Consider the following 22,816-nt stretch of genomic DNA (forward strand, 5'->3'; position numbering starts at 1 on the left):
CCTTTATACAGTGGACCTTATGCTCACATTTTAAGTGTAAATCTCAAATCTCCAATATTAGCTGTCACAAAGTAGTATCATCAGCGCCCAGGTAAAAACAACCACCATTAATATGAGTTCAATAATGAGTAAATCTTGTCGTGAGAACATTTGTCCTGCTTACATTCGTGCTGTAACAAGCACTTCCATTGCGTTTGTTTAGATTATCTTGATGTACCGCACTGAAGGGTGTGGTAGGTTGCTACCAAGATTGCATTGTTATAAATAATATATAAATAGTATATCTAGAGCGACTGTCGTCTTTTTACAACAGAATAGGTTAGGCATAGGCCTACTTGAGGAATGAGTTTTAAAAAATCCCAAACCTTCGTGTTTTGGCTTTTTATTTACTCCACCATGGGCTTGCTAGGCTATAGCCAGAAGCTGGAGCGGTTTATTTAAATGACAGTCTGAATTTAAAAAAATACTTTCTTCCACAGAATAACCTGAATGCGTGTGAAATCAAACCAACCAAAGACTGAGAGGAATGAGCGAAAAGGTGGATAGCTTACTGCCTCACTAGAATCTGTGCTTTAACGCAAACCATCGTGATTGACAAATAGCTCTCTGAAAGCTGAGGTTATGCCTTCATATTGCACACGGCTTACCGTAAAAAGTTATAAGCGTTTGATTGCGTTTTTGTTGATGATACATCCTTTTTATATTCTTCGTACGAAAAACTGAGCCAATTGAAGTTGGGAGATATTTACATTCAACTCACTAATGATAAGTTTCTGGCCAGCCGATTTGTAGCAAGAATTGACAGTGATAGACACGTGTTTCGCCCATGAGGCTCATCAGTATCGCACCGTATTCTTGCCACTTGGGTAATCGACCGTGCGCAAGTGGCTGTGCCACGACAAGAATACGGTGCGATACTGATGAGCCCAGCCTTATGGGCGAAACACGTGTTTATCGCTGTCAATTCTTGCTACAAATCGGCTGCCCAGAAACTTATCGTTTATTGGAGGTCTGAATGGCTAGCGTGAAATCTACACCGTTATGGTTTAGGGAACGTTCAAATATTACGTAACGCTTTTTTTCCGAATATTTGACCCCCCCCTCCCCCATGTAACGCCAACATAACGCTTTTTTCAATCCCCCCCTTCCCCATGTAACGCTTTTTCACTACGAATTTAGCATAAAAAACTACCATTCCGTACTCGAAAGCGTTACGTAACGTTTTGCTTGAACTCCCTCCCCCCCCCCGATGTGACGCTAACGTAACGCTTTGCATAAACCCCCCCCCTCCCCCTCGAAGGCGTTACGTAATATTTGAACGTTCCCTTAGCGAATCGCAACTGCTGCTCGCTGTACTAGTGAGTGTTCAGCCTTGTGCTGACGGCCGGGAAGAACGCTTCTTCTTCACATTCAACTCACTAATGTTAGGCCTATTTGTAAATGTCCCACGTTTGACTTTAACTTAGAGCAGTTTTAACTTCGCTTCTCTGAAAATCGTTTTGCTTCTTGGCTCCAATAATTTCGCCCTAAATTAACGTTTTAGCCTGCCACCCTTCCTGGCACCTATTTTCAGATATGTTAGCCTAATCATGAAATACAAATTTGACAGTGTAAATTTATTAAAGGTATCGTCGAATGGTTCACGAGTTGGCATAGGCCTGCTCAACGGATATTTAAGTAATAGCCTATCTCTGGCCTGCTTTAATAATAATGGACATAGGGTGGGTCAATTTCTCATATAAATTTGAACATAGGTGCGGCTTTACCTTCTAAACATTTCCTCAAAGTTTAAAATCGTTTTGTGCACAGCAACCCATTACCCCAATGACCCTCTGTTTCTTTAACGGGGTTGCCAGATTGGGAGAAAAGTTGCGGAAATTTTTGTCGTTTTATCTCATTTTTTCGCCCAATCTGGCAATCCTGCGCAGTGAGAGAACTTCTAATAGTTGTGCGGTTTAACACGCCACAAAAAACTTTGTGAAACTGATTTTTATCTTATTCATCCGAGTTTCATGGAGAGTGTCTCAGCAAGTAGTGCCTACAATACCATCCCAATCCCTTGTGTTGCAAGGAAAGTCCATCAAAAGATGGTTTCTGACGAAACAGTTGCTGCTATTGCTACAGCTACTTTGCAAGATGTGTTAGGACAAGACTTCTCCACATACGTCATTATTGACCCACGGAAAGTGAAACATAGCCGAGTCAAGAGGCGTACTGGATTAAAACCAACCCAACATGTCGTCAATAATTTGATATCGCTCTATTTCGATGGGAGAAAGGGTGAATCATATGTCTTTGATGACTACCACCACAGGAGAAAAATAAAAGAATAGGCTACCATTACGTTTTACTGACACAACCTGGTGACATTAACATCTCTCATGTCAAAACACCAAGTGGTCGTTCAGTTGACATTTTGAAATGTATGATCGACGAAAATATGAACATGGATGGAATTCGAATAACAGGTTGTGACGGGACAGCAGTGATCACTGGCAATCATAATGGAGGAATTGCTAGAATAGAAGATCATATCCATTATAAAGTTCAGCGGAGTATATGTTGGCTTATGCTGCCCATCAATTAGTTACCATTGCGGCATCTATTTATATTATTTAAAAAGACATCTGGTCCAGAAACATTCATTGGTGAAATTGGCGATATTCTGTGGTCAAACCTTATAGCCTTGGAGATCGCATTGTTTGATAAAATTGAAACTTCCCATTTGCCAACATTGGACAATTCAAAGCTCTAAGCACAGACCAGATGTACCTTTTGGAAATCTGCAATGCAATCAGTTCTGGGGAATGCTCTGAAACACTCTTACAAAAAGATCCTGGGAAATACAATCATTCACAGGAGCAAATCGAATGTGCCGCTATTATGTTAGTCAAACCCATCCATCAGAAGCTGTTAAGACATTGGCACATTCATTGACACTGTATGTATATGGGCCTGTATGGATTGCACTAAGATGGCCACAGATATCAGCGATGCTCCAGCTGTAGGCTACTTTTCCTTATGATACAACTCAGTCGTGGACTTGAGCCAGTAGAAGTGCAGTCTGTCATCGACAAATCGATCAAGCAAAATTGTTATGCAACTCACCCCGAAAACTTGCAATTATACATGCCATGCTTCATGACAATACACCTCCCATTCGTGAAGTAGCTGTTAGGCGAATTCTGAAAGCACGAAAGCTTTCATCTACAATAGTATGAAGATTTCATCGCCCTGCTGATCAACTAAATCAATGGATTATATTGATATGATAGACTGGACACAGATTGACGTTACTGAGCCACCATTATTATCATCTAAGAACTAAGAATGAGGATGAACTTTGGGATGCAATAAAGTCAGTCCCAGCATAGTCGTCATACACACCACAGACTCAAGCCGTTGAAAGAATGATTCGTGTAGTCGCTGAGGTCAGCCTCAAGTCGGAAAGGAACTCTATGATTTATTCTATCTTAGATGCAAGGAAGCAGCGGCCTATGATTGAATCAAAGAAAGACTGTGTTGTTTAGTTTAACATCCAGGTGTGGCTTTAACTCATTACATTTCAATTGTGTTTCGTTTTCACTGTAGCCTAACAATTGAATATAATTTACCGTGAAGTAGAAAATTGTATTTTTCCATACCACCTGGGGTAAGTGGTTAGGAGCACACCATCACATTGAAATTTTAACACTTTATTTAGTATGGCAAGCCTCACCCAAATACCGATTTATGCGACAATCCGACAATTTTATGTGAAAATCGACCCACCCTAAATTGGACATGTTAATATAAACAAATTTTTGTAAAGAGAAGAGTGCAACTCAATGCTTGATCCAAAACATTCTGCTACGTTTCAACACAGACGTCATGAGTAAAAATGTTTTCCTTCCAAGAAGTCCAAGCTTGCTTAATTGACTTCTCAACATCCACTGGTTGATCCTCCATATTGCCCCATAAATGTTTTACAAAAGCCTTAGATCCGCCAGTGTAGTAGAACAATTTCCAAAAGTCATCATCTGGACTTTGGCTATATGGTGCTGGCTACAAAAACAAGCAAAAATTGTTTCTACTATTTGTTACACGCTAAGGTAAAACCTAAAATGTTACGCTAAAAACTACTTTTAAACTTTATGTTTATTGCAATAAAAAACTTACAATTTTATTTGTGGCGGTAAACCAGATTATAGGCTAAAGTTTACCATTCGAAAAAGTCCAATTGAATGCAGTTTCTTGTTAGCCTGCTGTAGGCAGCCTAGCCCACATACAGTACTTTATGTGTGTAAAAAGCAGACACTTAAACAGACTAAATAGTAAATATGATATTTTGATACATACAGCATTTTCTTAATGGAAACGTAATTCTATTGTAAAACAATAAAAATACCAAAATATTGCAGTCTTGTTCGCCAAGCTTTCTTCTCATAAATCCAGTTATCCAAACATCATCCAAATGTAGGTAGGAAGTTGTTTTGGATATCTCAAACATCCTTTTCACCATTTCCACTGGCATAACGTAAAGACCACCTCGACAGTATTTTGGCCAATAAGTGTTTGGAAAATCTTGTTCCGAAATATACCATTTTGATTTTACATTTCTAGCAGGAACATCCCCGCTTTCATATTGGTAGACACAGACCAATGGTAAATCTTCATAACAAGGTCTCAAGGAATGGTACATTTTTTCTACGTTAGAAATGTCAGGAGTCAGCAATTTATCCAAGTAGTTAACAAGGTTAGCGATTTGCACAACTACGTCATCATCAACTGACGCATAGATCCATGACGAGGGCAACACTTGTGAAGACCACTGCATTCCGGCCAATAGTTTGTCGGGTACTGTCCTGAATACAAAAAGTTAGTGTCAATTATCACAAGTTTTATTTCCGGCTTTTACAACGGCCAGCCTATTTTTTGCGTCTTGCGTTCATTCTTTTTATCAGATTTTTATGATTGCTTATCTGAGTCGGACATACGCTTCTTATACTCAGGTGATTTGAGATTTAGTGATCGCACTTCAGCTTTTGGTAACTATCCTACTGTCGTAGACATAAAGTACAATACTTTAAGAAGAAAGTTGGCAATGAAAACTAAATCGGCCTAAGTGAGTCCAGTCATTATCAAGGCCTGCGCCGCTAGGTGGCCATGATAGAATCCTACTGATGTACTGTAGTATAAAAAACACCAATCATATATCAAGGCTAGGTAGTAGGTATGCACTGTAGTGTGTAATAGAAGGCTGCGATGATTGGGAAGGGATAAGCTTAACCACCGAGTTTGATATTCAAGATGCATTTAACTTGTAAGCCAATATTGCTGGACTGTCAATTCTACATCGTTTATCTTGGAGGCTGATGATAGCGGTGCGGAGCTAGCAATTACAAATCTTCAGAAGAAAACTTGTATTGTTATAGCGATGCTTAAAAACGTACCTCATTAGTCATTATACACTTATAAATCGCAGTCGGACCACTTTACTGAGGTAATCTGAACAGTGACACAGACTATAGCAAAAAAGAACTAAAGCCTTGCAGAAGTAGCCCATTATTTATTATATTTTTTTTTTATATACTCACTTGGCGTGGTCCTGCAGATTTATTTGTAAAATATCACCGTGAAGTCGAGTTTCTTTTTCAATTTCTTTACTCACAGCTTTATCTTCAGTAGTTCCAACAATAAAAACTGTTTCTAATCTAACAGAATTGAAAACTTTAACACTGCCCCAAGTAGAGCGAATGGCATTTCTTCTTTCGTGGTTTTTCGCAGAACTTTTTACAAGAAATATCAACGTCCATTTTAGTTCATCTGTAACAAATAAATGATTTATAAAAACGCTAATTTCTTCCTAGTTATTTTCTTGAACAGTGGTTTCCAAAATCCCAAAGCAGGCAATGTCGATTTTAAGATTCAAAAGAGGAAAAATCGAAAGGAGTGATTGGCGAATTTAGACAAAAAGGACGAAAATGTTAAACAAACAACAAAGCAAGGTTCCGACAGTAACCAACTACATTCGCTACCAGTAAATGTCCCCTGTTTGTACGTATACAGCAGAAACTTTCTCAGCAAGATAGTGCGACGAGTCGAAGCCAAAGTTTTGTTAAGTCATCAAGTCGGTGAAGCCTAGTTTTCCCGCTGGAAAGAGAATAACTGGGTCCGCAAAAAATGTGATTGATTGTTTGAGGCGTCGCACCACACTGACATGAAAATCCAGTTCAAGATTTTTTTTTAATTTCTGACCCCCATAGCAACAAACATAGCAGAGATCTACAAAATGGTAGCAGAGACAAAACGAGAACGTTATATCGTGCTTGAGACCAAAATAAGATAATAGCCTACGTTTAAAATTTGGCACGGTTGCACTACCTAGTACAGTAGGCAGAGGTGGGCAGTAGCACCGCTACGTTTTTGGTAGCGGTGCTAATTTTTTTGGAGTAGCGGCGCTACGTTTGTTCCAATGTAGTGGAGAGGCACTAGGGGTCACCAACGGGTCATTTTTTACATATTTCTTATTTTCTGTCTATACAAAGGTCATGCGCCCTCCTTTTTTGGCATAGCAGTAGGTCACACACCCTGGTATATTCAGCCAAAAAAGTTTCTTAATTATCCAATTACCAACTGCCGAAAATTAACTTTTAAATGACAATAAAAAGTGCCCCGTTGGTCAAACCCCTATACGACCAACGGGCCACTGCTATTCGACCAACGGGTCACTTCTACATGGCAAAAAGCTGATGCACTGGAGCTTATAGAAACAACATAACAACAAAAGCAATAAGCACTAGAAAAATGGTTTTATCATGAAATTTAAGTGTTTTTGGTGTTTTCACTCCATCTAAATACCATGTTTTTCTAAATTTTCACAAAACTTTAAAACACCCGACAGCCGTTTTGTAGATGCCACGGGTGTTGGTGCAGAAAGAACAACCACAATGTCTTTTCGACTGATAGAAGCAACATCTTCCATATCAGGAAACACAAACCCATCTTTAATTTTTTCTGATCTTCAGTCGCACTCTCATTACCCGCTACTTTCCAATTTAAAGTTAAAACAATGACTTGTTTTTGGAGATTTTTTATGGCACAAATGCGTGAAAAAATCAAAGTAGAAATTATTTGACTGTTGCGGGAAACATCAAGCAACGTTAATACCCACAAGAGTGACACCAACACCAGTCACGAATCTGAGGATATTTTTTTTTGGTGTGTTGGTGCCATGGCATGAACCGTTGGTACAGAAAGAAAAGTCAATTGTGAAGGCCTTTTTTTCAGACAAAAGCAAGTCCTTGAGCTTTCTGAATACTGATTTAAAACGTCTGTTCATTAAATACAAACCGCCATTCCTTCGAGTGCTGCGGTGAAGATACTTTTCTCTGTTGGAAAAGCGTGCTGAAGCCAAAGCGTGTAGGACTCAGCGACTCGCATTATGAAATGCTCGTGTTTTTGATAGATGCGTAACAATAAATTTCACCTAGAACGTGTTTTCTGTATGGACGTTCAAATAGCAGTGTAAACAAACGACGTCGGTCGTTTCCAAGGTCATTTTTGCCGTCACAAACTGCTGTGTCAGTTTAAGAGAAAAGTAGCTGGAGAAATAGTGGTAGCGATACTTTCAAAGTAGCGGGTGCCCACCTCTGACACAATCGCATCAAGCAAGCGTTAACAAGACAGAATTCACAAGACCTAAATCCATTTAAGTCTTAATTTAACCATGGTTAAATCTCACAATGCTGTCACTGAGGTTTAAAACCAAGTGGGAGTGCTGGTGCCGAATCGACTAGGGGGGGCATTATGACAATGCAGTAGGCTTATCCAACTCAGATCACATGCATCAAAGCTTTTAAGCTAAATTCAGCGAGCACGTGTTTTGCAGCATGACGCTATACCTTACTAAAATTACAGACACAGACACCATTAATCTTAAAGTTTTGTGAAAGCCACCGAACTCATGCATCGCATTGACCTGCAAACAAATCGATCTTATATTGATTTTGTGGAAGAGCCTACATTCTAAAAAAATTTATGTAGACTATTTTGAAGTTATTTCCTCAAGCCATTCCAGGAAAGGGCAGTTGGTGGCGTGCTCATAAAACCGGATAAAACATGCAATTTTTCAGTTTCTACAACTTTTTCGCTCGCTTTTTTGGATACAAGGCCTTCAAAAGCTGAGAAGTGATGCTATTTTCGTGTGTACTGTACAAGTAGGCTACAAGTCTACAAACATCGACTTTCAACTTTAAAAGGTTGATAGGCCTACAATATGAAAGCGAAGTGGACTTGCAAAACGTTTTGTTTTTTTAACATCACCAAAATTAAAACGCAGGTGCTGTTGTCAACAGCAAACTTCTTACTGGATATTAGAAATTGCAATAAATATTGCCTATATCCTGACAGTTTAACTCAGGGGTGTCCAAACCTTTCCCCGGGCGAGCCAACAATCTCTGATAATCTTGTTTTGCTCAAAGAATGGTGCATTATGTAGTAGAGGCTAGTATTGTGTTATTTAATATCATTTTCGTACAACAAAGCAACATGCAGGTTTAAGCATTGTGTTGTATAAGTTACATATCACAGCATGTGATAGCTGTGTTGATGTGAAGAATGACAATGACGTCTTGATTTCAATATCCAAGTCGGATTTGGTTCAAGGTTAGTGGTAGACAAGTATAAAATATCACGTATGTGAGAGTCGCTCAGTTTTGATTTCCAGCGGTTCTTGGTTCATAACCGAGAACGTCTGCTCCCACAAATATATGAGCCGAACAAATTCAATTGAGCTTCACAGCGTCGCAGTGAAGCTCAACCACCTGCAGGTGAGCCAGAGCCTCATCAGGGTTCAAGCAGAAGGAAGCGAATAGCAATAAGTCTGGCAAAATCCCAAAAGCGATCGATGAATTCGCCAGCAAGAAAACGAATGAATGCACGCAGATCCCTCATCACTAGGGCTATTTTGATTTTGACCTAAAAAAAATTTTTGCCTTTATTTTTATCAAATTTTGACTTTATTTTGACCTAACGAAATTGCTTATTTGTAGAGGCCACATTTTTCCTTGAATTGATGCCAGTTACCCAAACATAATATTTTGTTGATTTCAGACCCAAACGTGTTCAATAAAAGGGGCTTGATCAATAAAAGTTTGTCTTGATTGCAATGCTTGTTGTCGCTCCAATCCAGCTTGATGGCGTTTACTTAAATATTCATGTGGCTTTCAACAAACTACTTTTTATCGCACTTCACTGTAAACTCGCAAAAATTGCTCAAATCACCCCCGGGAGTTGCATTAAATTCATCAAGAAAATCTCGACAAATCTGTCAAACTTTTTCTGAAGACGATTTAGCTTACTTAGGCATTTTTGCATTACAGCAGTGTTTCTTAACCTTTTCAGCGCTCGTACCCTTTGAGCTTTCATGAAATTTTCTCGTACCCTTTGTCAGTGCCGGTCTTAGGGTATTTCGGGACCTGTACGGAATATGCTTTGCGGCCCCCAATGACAATGATCCAATTCAGTAGCGTAGCTAGGTATTTTGAAAGGGGAGGGGGGTTCTTTTACGGCCTGTGGACGAAGCCTGACGGCTTGACACCGAGCAGCGGGGGGTCTGGGGGGCCTCCCCCAAATTTTTTTGAAAAATTACTTTGAATTTGGTGCATTCTAAGAGCATGTTCAACAAAAATACCGGTACTTGCTTGCGAATCAAATTGAATTTTTTCAATTGGAAATGACAAAAATTATTGCATTTTCTGATAAGAACAGTAGACCTACATTACAGTATAATCTACAATCCCTAATTTTCTGAGTAAATTGCGGGCCCTGTGCGATCGCACGGTTTGCACACCCCAAAAACCGGCACTGCCCCTGTCTACAATGGCCAGCGGAAGCAAATAAAACTGTAATAATAGGATTTAAACTCGGTGTATTTATAACTTACGTGTTGAATGTAGCCTATAATATGCATTAAAAACAGTCTTGTAAGTTCCACAATATTCATCAGTCAATCCACGAATCGCTATTTTGTTGATCAATGTCAATGATCATGCTGAAACGAGGTTCTTTCTTTGAGATGGACACACGCATATCATCTCATGGATCCAAACGAATATTCGGTATAGTTTTGATGTTTACAAGAGTTGAGAACCCAGTTTATAGATAGGTTGTCGCAAAAGCCACAAGGATTTCTAAAGCTTTTTTGCTAACTGGGAAAATGTGTTAAGTTGCGCACACCAGAAGACATCCAACTGCATTAAATCAAACTCCATTTTGCTTTTACTACTAGCTTTCATCTCAATAAGATAGTCTTTCATTTGGTCATTACGCATTCTTTACACATATGCCTAAATAGCGTATAATTTCACACTGTATGTCGTACCCCTTGCTTTGGTGGTTCGTACCCACAAGGGGTACACGTACCCCTGGTTAAGAACCCCTGCATTACAGAATGTCAATAAGCTATTCCTAATTGATCTTCGAAAAGACCACGTTTGTGAAGAGGAAGTGTTTTATAGGAATTATTTAAATACGTAACAATGAATAAACATTGGACAATTTGCGATAAAAATTACTGCTGATTCAAGTGGGCATTGTGACAAATTTCTTGCTTTTATGAGTTAATATGGTTTAATTGTGTCGCAGTTACTGATTTACAATGCTTCTATGAGGTTTTGACAAAAATCACTCTCAAGAAACACAAAAAGTTTGTCAAAAGCCATAAATTGACAAATTTTGACTTTATTTTGACATATAAACTTCATAGAAACAGTCCCCTAGGTGGTGAAAACAACTTTATTCTTTGATTTGTGGACAGACGAGGTCCTTAAAAAATTTTGACTTTATTGACTTTTGCGGGCCCTACTCAATACTCATCACTATACTCTTTACGACAATAAGAGCTCTCGCAATTATGAGTGACGCAATAATCCTCGCAATACGAGAAACAAAGGACGTAAAACCGTGCACTAAATAACTATAACTAAACGTTTCTAACTTTTTTGTCTGGTTTTTCTCTTGTCTGTGAGAAAATACTATCTTAATTAATTTTTCTCAAAATGCAAGTTGATTTGGTATGATTCCTGTCTACGGCTAAAAATACGCACATTGTGAAACAACACTCGAGGGCCGTACAAAAACGTATCGCGGGCCGGAATTTGGACACCTCTGGTTTAACTGAAAGACAAGAACCAGAAAACTTTAACAAAACATAACAAAACAAGTTGAAAAACACTGATATCAGCCGAACACAATGAAAAAAAAAACAGCCTTCGTTTTGGCGACTGTCAAAATTAATAAAAATAAAAAATAAATTCTATTAAATAATAGAATATATTCTGTAGGAATTTATAAAAATATGAAGTAACGTAGCCAAGTAGATTAAGTTTGATAGTGTAAAATTACAATAGCACGGATGTGCTTTATTTTTAAAGATATCTTATATTTCCAGATATGGGCTGCAAAATATTTTTCAGTTTTTTAAAAAAAGTCAATTTTCTCATTGATAAAGTATATTGCAGCCATTTTTACGTTAAACGCGTTTTGTGCGAACCAAGGTATTACGCTCCAGTCTTGAAGAAGATGTAGGCAAGGCCAAATTACTATCTATGCTTTGAAAACGTGGCCAACACACCTGTAGTAGTTTTGCATTTGGAGAACGTAGTTGTGACAATATTTGGACGCACAAGAAATTCTGCATCTTTTCTTAAGTTTTCTGTTTCTTCCATGTACTTTCCAATCACGGTTTCAACATCAGTTGTTTTCAATTCCTTTACCAGCATGAGAGGCATGCATTGACGAAATTCTACAAGAAATTAATACTTATGCGATAAATAAAGATTTTGTTTTCAATTAGGCCTAGTGTTGACTACGTTTGAAAAAGATGGTGGCACAAAGCGCTAACTTAGAAAATGATGTAGTAGTGTATTCATATCACAGGTGATCATCACCTGTTTTTGTTTTATTATCTTTATCCTGCATTGCGGGAAAGCGGACTTGAGCGCTATGCATCGGTGTACGCCTTCCGACATACACCTGACCCACGCTGCAGCCGACGGCAATGTCAGTTTCCGGTTGTCTACTCTACTTATGACTGAAATTTGGTATTACCCATCACTCGAAATCGATCGCTGGGTAGAGGCAATTATAATAAAGTTTCTTGCCTAGAGAAACAACAGCAAGTGCGGGTGGCTGGAGTCGAACATGCAGGCTCTCGACTGCGAGCCCAACGCGCTAACCACTCGGCCACTGCTGCCGACTTAGTTCCTTCAAGAATTTGTAAACCGCAAAAACCTACAATAACGTGCTTTTAAATTGAACCCTTAGTGAACAGCCCCAATCATTTAAATCGCAGTCATGAAAGAATCTGGTGCAAAAGCGAAGACATTGGAAGCAAATACCAAAATAACTTTCACGCCTGTGTTTGGCACAACACAAGCGGGATTTCAATGCAATCAAACTTGGCAGAGTCAATTCCTCTCGTATTGTCGAATAGACTTTAGGGTATCTTGATTAACCACTGTTGCTTTATTCAGCCTATTGCGCGCTTTGGTGGCTTCATCATGAGCAATACTTGAACATTGTTCAACAGGATCTGCACCTGCTAGGTGGTGGAAGTGCAGCCTCTTTTTTCAAGAATGGAATTAGGTAAAGCCTAGGCTATCGTTTTCGGATTAGGCTACAATAAATAAATAACGAACACACAGAGGGGGATGAGGGGGCCTCTTCCAAAAAAAAATAAAAAAGCTTAACCTTGCGCATTCTGAGAGTAATATCAGCCAAAATCAATAGTAAAACTCTGTCAGAGGGTTGATAACTTTATTTTGGTTGATAACTCTATTTGGGTGATAACTTGATTGCTAGATTTAATCTTTATCCTCGGAATGGGAAAGCTTCTTTGAGAGCTTTATCCTGGCAGCTTTGAATACTTGTTGAAGCTTTGAATCACTGACGCAGGCCCGATTACCGAGATTGACAGAATGCAGCTTCCGATGGTTGTTGAAGTGTTGTTGCCAGGGAATTATTCCATGCACTAGATTCCGCTAAATGGAGAACAGTCCTGTAATGCGTTGCTTAAGCGCACATCCCGAGAGTCGAACAAGCGCCGCTTGATCTTGTCGGCTCGCAACCACTGAGTTAAAGGAGCAGACTTTATTCAAGTTACATAGCTGTGCAGCTGTAAAACTAAATAGAGTAGGCCTATAATGGTTGGTTTAAGGATTGATAGGCTTAGGTTTGTCAATAATTGATTGATTGATTGAATCTTTATCCTCGGACTGGAAAAGCTTCTTGCAGAGCTTAATCCTGGCAGTTTCGCATACTTGTAGAGGCTTTGAATCACTGACGCAGGCCCGGTCACCGAGATTGACAGAGTGAAGTTTCCGATTGTTGAAGTCTTGTTGGCGGGGAACTATTCCATCCATTAGATGCCGCTGAATGGAGAGCAATCCTTAACGTGCGTTGCTCAAGCGCACACCCCGAGAGTCGAACCAGCACAAAATACAACACAGTATACTTGATACTTATCTAATGTTCATATTCTATCTGAAGTGTAGGCGTACGTAACGAAATACATCTTTTAATAAATTTTTCTATAGCTTTTCAATAGCTTACAAGTCTGTTAGTCGGTTGCAGATACAAAAATATTTCAAGATTCAGATTCTTTTTTATTTGGTTTAGTACTACAGCACATAAACATCAGTTCGATACACTGATACACTGATACTAGCAAGTGCGGGTGGCTGGAGTCGAACACACAGTCGAAAGCCTGCATGTTCGACTCCAGCCACCCGCACTTGCTGTTGTTTCTCTAGGCAAGAAACTTTACGATAATTGCCTCTACCCAGTGATCGATTTCGAGTAATGGGTAGTACCAAATTTAAGTCATAAGTAGAGTAGACAACCGGAAACAAACATTGCCGTCGGCTGCAGCGTGGGTCAGGTGTATGTCGGAAGGCGTACACCGATGCATAGCGCTCAAGTCCGCTTTCCCGCAATGCAGGATAAAGATAAACAAACAAACAAACAAAAACAAAATAAATACTTAAATGTGGTGTTGGTACTAGGATGACAGCGAAATACCACATGGTCAACGAAGTCAGCTGTCACCCTCATGCAAATAAGAAAAATAAACTACCGTACAAAACGAAGAGGCAATAACAACAAGAGAACAATAAATAAAAATTAACAACAAACAAGTAAAAAAGGGAGGGGCAATTGCTCCCTTTCCCCCTGCTTCTTTTTCTGGCTTTATTTCCACTTCAAGTGGGGTAGCCGTGCAAATTACAGTCCTCTACATCACTCTGTCAACAGCATCGTCTTCCTTCACTCCCATTATTTCCATATCTTCTGCCGCACAGTCTTTTCATCTTCTTTACGGCCTTCCTCGCTTTCTTTTACCAACTTCCAATTGGGACGTCTGATTCTAAAGTGGCCCAAGTCAAAAAAAGTGGTTTTGAGATAATCGAGTTTAAAGATTCATGCTGTGATAAAAATTGTCACTGAAGGTTTGCAATCTTCATCTTGCATGTGAGAAAACTTGAGTGAGCAAGAAACTGTTTGTGATGCTTGGTTTAACTGAGTGATGACGTCATCTTCGTTTATTACGTAGGTTTTAACTTGGGCCACTTTTCTATGATTAGATAAGTCAAAACTAGCGACCCAAGTTAACTTGGTACAGATAATAAAAGCTTTTCTTATAACAGAAAAGTGGCCCAAGTCAAAAATTTTGCGTTTAAAAAAAATATTTTTTGCCTGTTTTTATGTTACACGAAAAACAGAGCTTTTAATACCTTTTTATTAAAATAAGGAAAAAACAGCAAACAACAAAATACTGAAAGAACAAACGGTTAACAACAATACGGGCTATAAAAGAAACGTAACTTTAAAACCAAGGCTGTAGAAGCGTGCAAAAAATATGCGATTCCCACTCGATTTATAGCTGCTGGCTGATTCCGACTTCAGTGTTGCCAGATTTTTTTTCATTTAATTTAACTTAAATTGCGATCGAAATGGCAACTTTCACGTACTAACAAGAACAAACACTTCTATTTGTCGGTAAAGTTAATACAGAAAACAAGAAACAATATTTTGAAAAAAAATGCAAACAAAAATTTTATTGTTTATCGTCTTGCATCAAGCTTCTTGTGGTTAGTGGTTTAGCGTCTTGTGATGTATGAAGGGACCATAAAAAACAGTAAATCTGGGAAATCCAAACTTTTGCTGCTGTCAACAGAAGACGCATGAAGCCGAATCCAATTGCATACATTTTGTCTGTCAGATGAGCTTATAAGAGAAAGATTGAATACCCTACTCGCATCTATCCCTGACAGTCGAATGGCGTTTGGATTGGAAATTCGTTATCATCGTGGATGTTGGCGCAATTATGTCAGCAACCCTCTGAAGAAATCTTTGTCTGATGAAAGTACAGAGCATCTGCAACAGGTTAATCTTCGAGAGGCTCAAGCAATCTTCTTTCATCATGTCCGTCAAGTTATCTTTGAAAGTCATGAAATCCATACACTGCAAGGGGTACTAATGGATTACAAACGCATTACTTCAAATTGTGGTTACTATTCCACAGCAAAGTCCAGTTTCTTGAAGGAAATTCTGATCAAGGAATTCGGAAATGACATAGCATTTCATGAAAGAGGTCAGAAGAATGTGAGTGAACTGGTAGCCTATATGATACGAGAGCTGCAGGCTCATATCTTGAGGCTGCAATATCCTCTCTAGGTGTAAGTGACGATAATCTGGTGAAGAATGTAGCTGGGAGACTCAGAGATCCGATCAAAACAAAAACTATTCCTTGGCCTCCATACATACATGAGTTAGAAAATGGAGACTTACATGATCTCCTCTTGAAGCTCATCACTTGGTTAAAGCACCCTACTAAGTCTGAAGTCGATGACACCCCCCCAGTCAGATCAATTGCATCTATTTTGACCAGCTATATCACTGGAAGACGTACTGCATTTAAGACAAACCTAGCTGTACTGGTACATGGTATGGCAAAGAGCAGAGAAATGGTAGACATATTACATAAGGATGGCCTGGGAATCAGTTACAACGATGTACTTATGCTTAGAGATTTCAGGTCAGTTACTGACCTGAAGCATTCAACTGAGTGTCCATTTGAACTTTCTGAAAGAACACCCGCAATATGTATAGTCAAGTCGACAACGATGATTTCAAAAGTGATAATTTGACTGGAAGTGGCCAATCACATCGTACAAATGTCATATTTGTTCAGCCAGATCTGCCTGAGTTAAATCTACCTACCCTAATTGAGGATAGACCAGTTGTAAATACCACCTTGACTTCCCACTTCTCTGCTAGTCTCAAAGAACTTGGGAGCCAGATGCAAAGAGTTGAACCATACAAAACAGTCAAGCGTGGTGAACCACCCATCAGACCAAGGGTAACGGATGAACATCTGGACACAGCTCCTCAAAGAATGAGAGGTGTCATCCATGCATTGGCCCGAGCCATGGCCACCTAAAGATACGGCCTGATTTGTCACATTTTGCAGAAATTTCCAGGTTTTTCTAACTTTGGGCAAACGCTTAAATAAATTTTTCTAAAAATTAGATTTTTACGCTTTCTTTATTCTTTTCCCCAGATGACACAATAGGTTTTAACATCCTCACATGTTGAAAAACAAAGAAAATTTGATTTCGAAGATTTTAGTCAGACTGTTAATTTTCAATAACAGTCTGATTTTGCGTTTTTCAACGTACTTTTTCTCATTTGCTACTGCTTCCCCAAGGCAACAAAAAAGTTTTATGTCATTAGAAAACCGCAAAAAGTAAAAACATCTCAAAAAATATCAGCCAAGCACTGGCAGTAGCTGTAATCAAAATCTGCAAAATGTGACAAATCAGGCCGCATCTCCAGGTGGCCATGCCCGAGCTAAGGCAGACCCAACAAGACCAAAGCCAGAAGACCAGACCATACCAGCCTTTTCTGGCTTCCAGGCCAAGCTATCACCAGAAACCCGGAAAAGTCAAGCAATTTATCACATGACTTATCCTGATCCACCAAGAAAGATCATTCTGTATGAAGTCCTGCGCAAGCTTGCAAAGGCAAGTGATGACAAGAAGATGCCATTTGCAGTTATTGTCGGTGATCATCCTGTCTACGCATTACTGCTAGAATTGAAAAGTGAGAATCCAGACATGACTGCTGACATATTGCCATGCATGGGACCCTTTCATATTCAGATGCCTTTCATCAATGCGGTCTACAAGAGGTTCAAAGGCTCAAGCATTTCAGATGTACTGGTGGCTGCAGGTGTCATTGCAAATGGATCCATAGATCCAGCTCTGCGTGGAAAACACTTCAAACGCAGTGTGCGTTGCCTTCGACTCTTCTACGAAGCTTTAGTCCACCATGCACTAGACAAACCTTTGGAAGGTTCCACTCTGTCTGAAAAGATCCAGGAATCTCTCAGTAAGTAACGCTGTTCAGTAGACCAACAAGAACTTAATGATGCAAATGCCTATCTCAAGGTGCTTGTTGACTCTCTATTCGAGAACTTAGATGGTGCTCCACAAGCAGATTTCTGGATTTCATTCTTGGAGATGGTAGAGATACTTTCTCAAAACATCCATGCTATAAGGACAAGAAACTGGATGGAGTTCAAGTCCTCACTGAAGTTGATGCTTTCTTGGATGCGTATCTATGATGATAGATATGGACGTCATCTTCCAGATTTCATTGCAGTCCTGGAAAGTCTTCCCCATATCCAAGCACAATTCATGGAGAGTGGCATGTTTGCACAGATCGGCAAATATGTCTTCCAGATTTCATTGCAGTCCTGGAAAGTCTTTCCCATATCCAAGCACAATTCATGGAGAGTGGCATGTTTGCAAGGCTCGGCAAATATCAGGACTCTTGTGCTTGAAACGCAAATCGTAGCTGATGTCGGTGAGAGGTGAGAGCAGCAAAGTGGTCAGTACTCAAGAAAAAGACGGTCATCAGACTGGTAGGCTTACCTGACTCTGACAGTCTACGACCACACTTATAGCGCACCAATTACCTCACATATCGGCAGAAGAACTTCCAGCTTCAGAATCATCCGTCACCAATTGGCCATGGATTGCACCTTGCAAATGGCATATGCCTCCCAGTACGCTATACCCAACCTGCACTTCCACGATCCCTGGAACTTCCAACAACTCCAAGTCATCTATATATAGGGAACAGTGATGATGACAGCAGAAGTGATTCTGACAGCTGTGCATCATATTTGTCCTGCAGTGATAGTGAATCTAATACAGTAGGCGACCACATACGTCTGCCATCTTGGATTTTGAGGTTAAGGGGACTCTGAATCATGAAATATGTCATCCCATTGTGTTTCTGACACCAAAATTAGTGGGAATTGACACCTAAATTGTCATTTTTGGCCATCCACGTCAAGAAATAGAACTTTATTAGTTTTCAAAGATGGCGGTGGCAGCCATTTTGAAAAACGTCTAAAATAACAACTTTCCCGCCATTTTTGTGAGGTATATGGGAGCTTATTTTTTTAGTATCAGTTGCCCTTGTTAAATCCACTGAGAAACTTTGGTATGCTAAACACGGCCAAGGATCCTCTGAAAATGACCCTACTATAAAGCAGGCTACAGCTGCAAAAGCAAATTAAAAGACAATTCTAGGTAACAATGAAACTATTCTTCAGCATTGTTTAAGTTTAATGTTAGCTTATTCGTTAACAAAGGAGTAGAGACTAAAAAAATACGCAGTACAGTATTACCAACCAATCAATTTATCATTACAAGCTATAACTTGGTTCTATTGATTTGGTGAAAATTGCAGTATCGTAAATGCAAGAATGGCCCAAGTGAGCTTGGGCCTTTCTTGCAATAACATTTTTTTTTATCCAAGAGACCAAGTTAACTTGGTTTACTTTTGGACACTTAATAAAAAAAAATTTTTTTGGTCTAAAGACTCCAAATTTTGTCAGCAACAACCTTATATCGTTTTGTGCAAGATTCCATCAAAACCTCATAAGTGGCCCAAATTAACTTGGGCCACTTTAGAATCAGATGTCCCAATTGTCTCATTCTTCTTACGACATAATCTTCGTCTCTTCTTACCACGTGACTCCACCATTTAAAGCGTGTCTCTCTCAGCTTATCTTTAAGTTTTCCGACTTACATTCGTTTTCTGATCATTTCACCCCTCAGTCCAGCTTTGTCAACTCCAGAGACCATCACAGCATTTTCATTGCTTAGCCACTAGCATTTTTCCTTCCTGTGTCTCATACAACATTGCTGGTTTTACAATAGTTTTATGTAGTTTAGCCTTCAGCTTTTCTGGCACCTTTCTGTCACACATGAGTCCTATCATTTTCTTCCATGCTCCGATCCTGCCTGACATCTCCTTGTCACCTCTCTGTTGCTTGTTCCGCTCTCATGGACTGTTAAACCATGATATTTTAACTCTCTCTCTTGTTTCACTATTTCTCCTTGCAATTGTATTTCTGTTTCAGCTTCATTTTCATCTTCTGTTGACATCAGGAGTTTGAGATATTCTGTCTTTTGCCTGCTTATTTTCATCCCTCTGTACTCCATCGCAGCTCTCCACGCTCTGTTCCGCTTCCTCTTTGCAAACAGCACAACGTCACCTGGAAACAGCATAGGCTATCCTACGGTGCCTCTCTCTGGATGTTTCCTGCGAAACAATCCGTAATAACAGCCCCATTGCTGATATTCTGTATACTACATTAACATCGTTTGTAGCACTAGTTGCAACGTTCATCTGATGAGATTGCAAGTAAAAGCAACAATAAACAGGATGGTTTATTAATTCACTGACGTTTCGCGCACCATGACAATGCGCATCCTTAGAAAAAAAATTTCACAAGGTTATATACTGCAGTGCGATTGAAGGCAAGAAAAAATATAAAAAACACAAAATATTTTAAAGATCGGCCAATGACGTGTGGACGTTTACTTTCCACGTTAAATAACATGTGAGCTTCTTGTGAAGCTTCGATTATCTTCTCACATGAAGTAAGTACGGCACGCTAGTTTTCATTGTGTGACTTAGGGTCAATATTTTGGTATTTTCTTAAATCTTTTTTCAATGCGAATTATCCAAAAATTTTCGTTGTGGGCTTTCAGAAAACTGGCCTGAAGTGAGGTGAAAAGGTTTGGGAATTAGCCTACTAATCTACAGGTCCGTGGAACTACTACGGTTAAGCTTGTCATGAGGCTTTCTTTGAAAAAAATGCATTACACACACATACCTCCAATCTATTACAGAAGATTACGTACAAAACTTTTACCTCCATTGTTGTGAAACATAGACTTTCTCTTGCATGCTTCAGTTGGTAAGTTTCTGAAATATACAGTAGATGGTTGCATTTTAAATAGTACCAGTGTGGTAAGCTACAGTTGTGGAAGTGCCATAACAGTAAATTATCACAAATAAGTAGACCAACATATTACAACTCGTTATAGCTTAACAGTACTTTCGAAAGAGGATTCAACTTCCATGTTGCCACATTCTTGAGGGTTGCCAGATGTTTTTTTAATTTTTGTCCTTTCTGAAGTTGTGATCGAAATTGAAACGGCGACTTTCACAAAAACAAACACTTCTATTTTCTGGGAAAGGTCTAAAGCGCAATACCGAGAACGAGAACCAACATTTTGAAAAAATGTTGGAAACAAAAATATTATTGTTCATCGTTTTGTATTAAGTCGGAGTCGGTCTTTTTTCAACGACTCGGACTCCAGACACGCCAAAATCCTCTAGACTCCACAGCCCTGGTAATAACTAATAATCACATGATTTTGAACTATTTTTTATTCACAAAACTTGACTATGTATTTGCCAGATTAGGCAAAAAAGTTTCTGAGAATGTGGCAGCACTAAACGTAGCATCTTTACAACAGATCAGACAAAAGGCAGAGTCAGTCACCAGACACTCAAATAGGCCTACTACGCTTGCGGTCATATGCGTATTGTGCAGAAACAATACAGTACAACAAAGCTTAGGCGTTTTTTTTCCATTACAACTACAATTACTTGTGTTGTGCAAGTCTGTATTTAGTTGAAATCGAAGAAACAAAGCAAAAAAATTGATCACTGTTCCCTAACCGCCTAACACAGCTTGTAATGTAAAATATACTGCATAGCAATTATCTCACGGCCTGGTCTACAATACTGTAGGCTAGCTTTAAAGTCTTAAAGGGCGGGGAAACCCAAATTCACTTTTTGCGAGTTTTTTGTTTCAGCGTGATGTCATTGTGTACAACATGCGTTTTAGCAAAAAAAAATCCAAATTTTGTTTCCCTCGTCTCGCTAAGGCCGCTTTTGTTTGATACCCGTTTGCGAGGTCTCGCGCGCATCAAGCTGTGATTCTGTTCGCTGTGACGTCACAAGGTACATATAGTTGTGGCCAAAACTTTAAGACCAGACTTGATTTATGACGATTTTTGCATTACTTCAAAATACTGCATCATATATTGTTTCAGTTGCATCATCTTTATGCATCATCTTATATCTGATGCAGTATTTTGAAGTAATGCAAAAATCGTCATAAATCAAGTCTGGTCTTAAAGTTTTGGCCACAACTATATGTACCTTGTGACGTCACAGCGAACAGAATCACATCTTGATGCGCAACGAGACCTCGCAAACGGGTATCAAACAAAAGCGGCCTTAGCGAGACGAGGGCAACAAAATTTGGATTTTTTTATTGCTAAAACGCATGTTGTACACAATGACATCACGCTGAAACAAAAAACTCGCAAAGTTAATTTGGGTTTCCCCGCCCTTTAAGCGTCTAAGCGATATCTATTATTCATTCACTGGAAATACTGTACGTACCTGTTCAGATTATTTGACATCATGATCAGAAACAATAAAAAAATGCATGAAATAAGCAAAAGCAACTTTCGCAGTCTTGTTTTCAGCCATGCTCTGTGAGTGCCAGTCCAGCACAATGCCATTTCACAAATTAGTACCTTATTCAACTTTGGTTTTGCCTTTTTCCAACATAAATTCCGTAGGCCAATGGATTACAAGCAACCAGCCTGGAAAAAAAAAATTTTTCATTGTCTTACTTTGCAGTAGTGGTTTCAATACGTAGATATTACGTTTGGTAGAATGGCACATAAGACAAGTATTTACATCATTTAGCAAGCACTTGCAAAGAAACGGTACGGCTAAGGGGAAAAAGGTGCAAGACTTGTGCAACACAAAACTTACAGAACAGAATTGTAAAAAATAAAGTTTTTCTTACAAATACACGTTTAACGTTCAAACCTTGATCTTGGGTCGATTGCCAGAGTACGATATAGCCTTACAGGCTAGTTGTCCTAGTAATGGAGCTCTTTCCTTCCTACTTTTGTTATTTGCTTATCTATCTTGTTCGTATAATCTTCATAAAACCTGCCACAACAATCTCTTCTACCATTGATTTTTAACGGACTGCAAGCTACGTCAGGCAATCAGGTCGTACATGAACGCAGATTGGAGAATCAAAAAAGAGCAGAGCTTCATAAACAGTGTTGCCAGTCTTCGCCAATTTTTTCCAAAATCGCTTGGTTGCTTTAGGATCTTTATCCTCGAACTGACAAAGCCTCTGATAGATTATACTGGTCTACAAAAAAAATTTACTGTTACTAGGCCAGTAAACGATAAATAGCTGTTTGTTTGGTTGTAATCAACTTTATTGGTTCCAGATAGCGTTTTTATAACTTGCTCCAAAGCCCTGTCCGTAACAAACTTCCCCATAATTTCAAACTACCGGTATCTTTCCCCTACTTTCAGACTGCTCCAAATCCCTGTCCTTAACAAGTTTTCCCCTAATTTCAAACTA

General features: G+C 39.2%; 1 protein-coding gene across 3 annotated transcripts; it reads right to left on the reverse strand.

Annotated features, from left to right (window-relative positions):
- Positions 1 to 1,607: 1,607 nt before the first annotated feature.
- Positions 1,608 to 22,435, reverse strand: LOC145764921 (beta-1,3-galactosyltransferase 5-like). Of its 3 annotated transcripts, none has more exons than XM_082576621.1 (7): positions 22,261 to 22,435; positions 21,960 to 22,028; positions 20,276 to 20,328; positions 11,615 to 11,785; positions 5,577 to 5,805; positions 4,388 to 4,844; positions 1,608 to 4,044 (listed from the first exon to the last, which is right to left on the reverse strand). In XM_082576621.1, exons 3-7 carry the CDS (start codon positions 20,292 to 20,294, stop codon positions 3,850 to 3,852), a joined length of 1,071 nt encoding a protein of 356 aa, XP_082432747.1. In that variant the 5' UTR covers positions 20,295 to 20,328; positions 21,960 to 22,028; positions 22,261 to 22,435; the 3' UTR covers positions 1,608 to 3,849. The 3 variants fall into 3 exon arrangements, with proteins under 3 accessions (XP_082432747.1, XP_082432746.1, XP_082432748.1); XM_082576620.1 differs by having other exon boundaries at positions 21,823 to 22,028; XM_082576622.1 differs by lacking the exons at positions 20,276 to 20,328; positions 21,960 to 22,028; positions 22,261 to 22,435 and adding an exon at positions 18,020 to 18,304.
- Between the last annotated feature and the right edge of the window lie 381 nt (positions 22,436 to 22,816).

Source organism: Aplidium turbinatum, chromosome 2 (genome assembly GCF_918807975.1).
Source record: "Aplidium turbinatum chromosome 2, kaAplTurb1.1, whole genome shotgun sequence".
NCBI classification, from domain to species: Eukaryota; Metazoa; Chordata; class Ascidiacea; order Aplousobranchia; family Polyclinidae; genus Aplidium; species Aplidium turbinatum.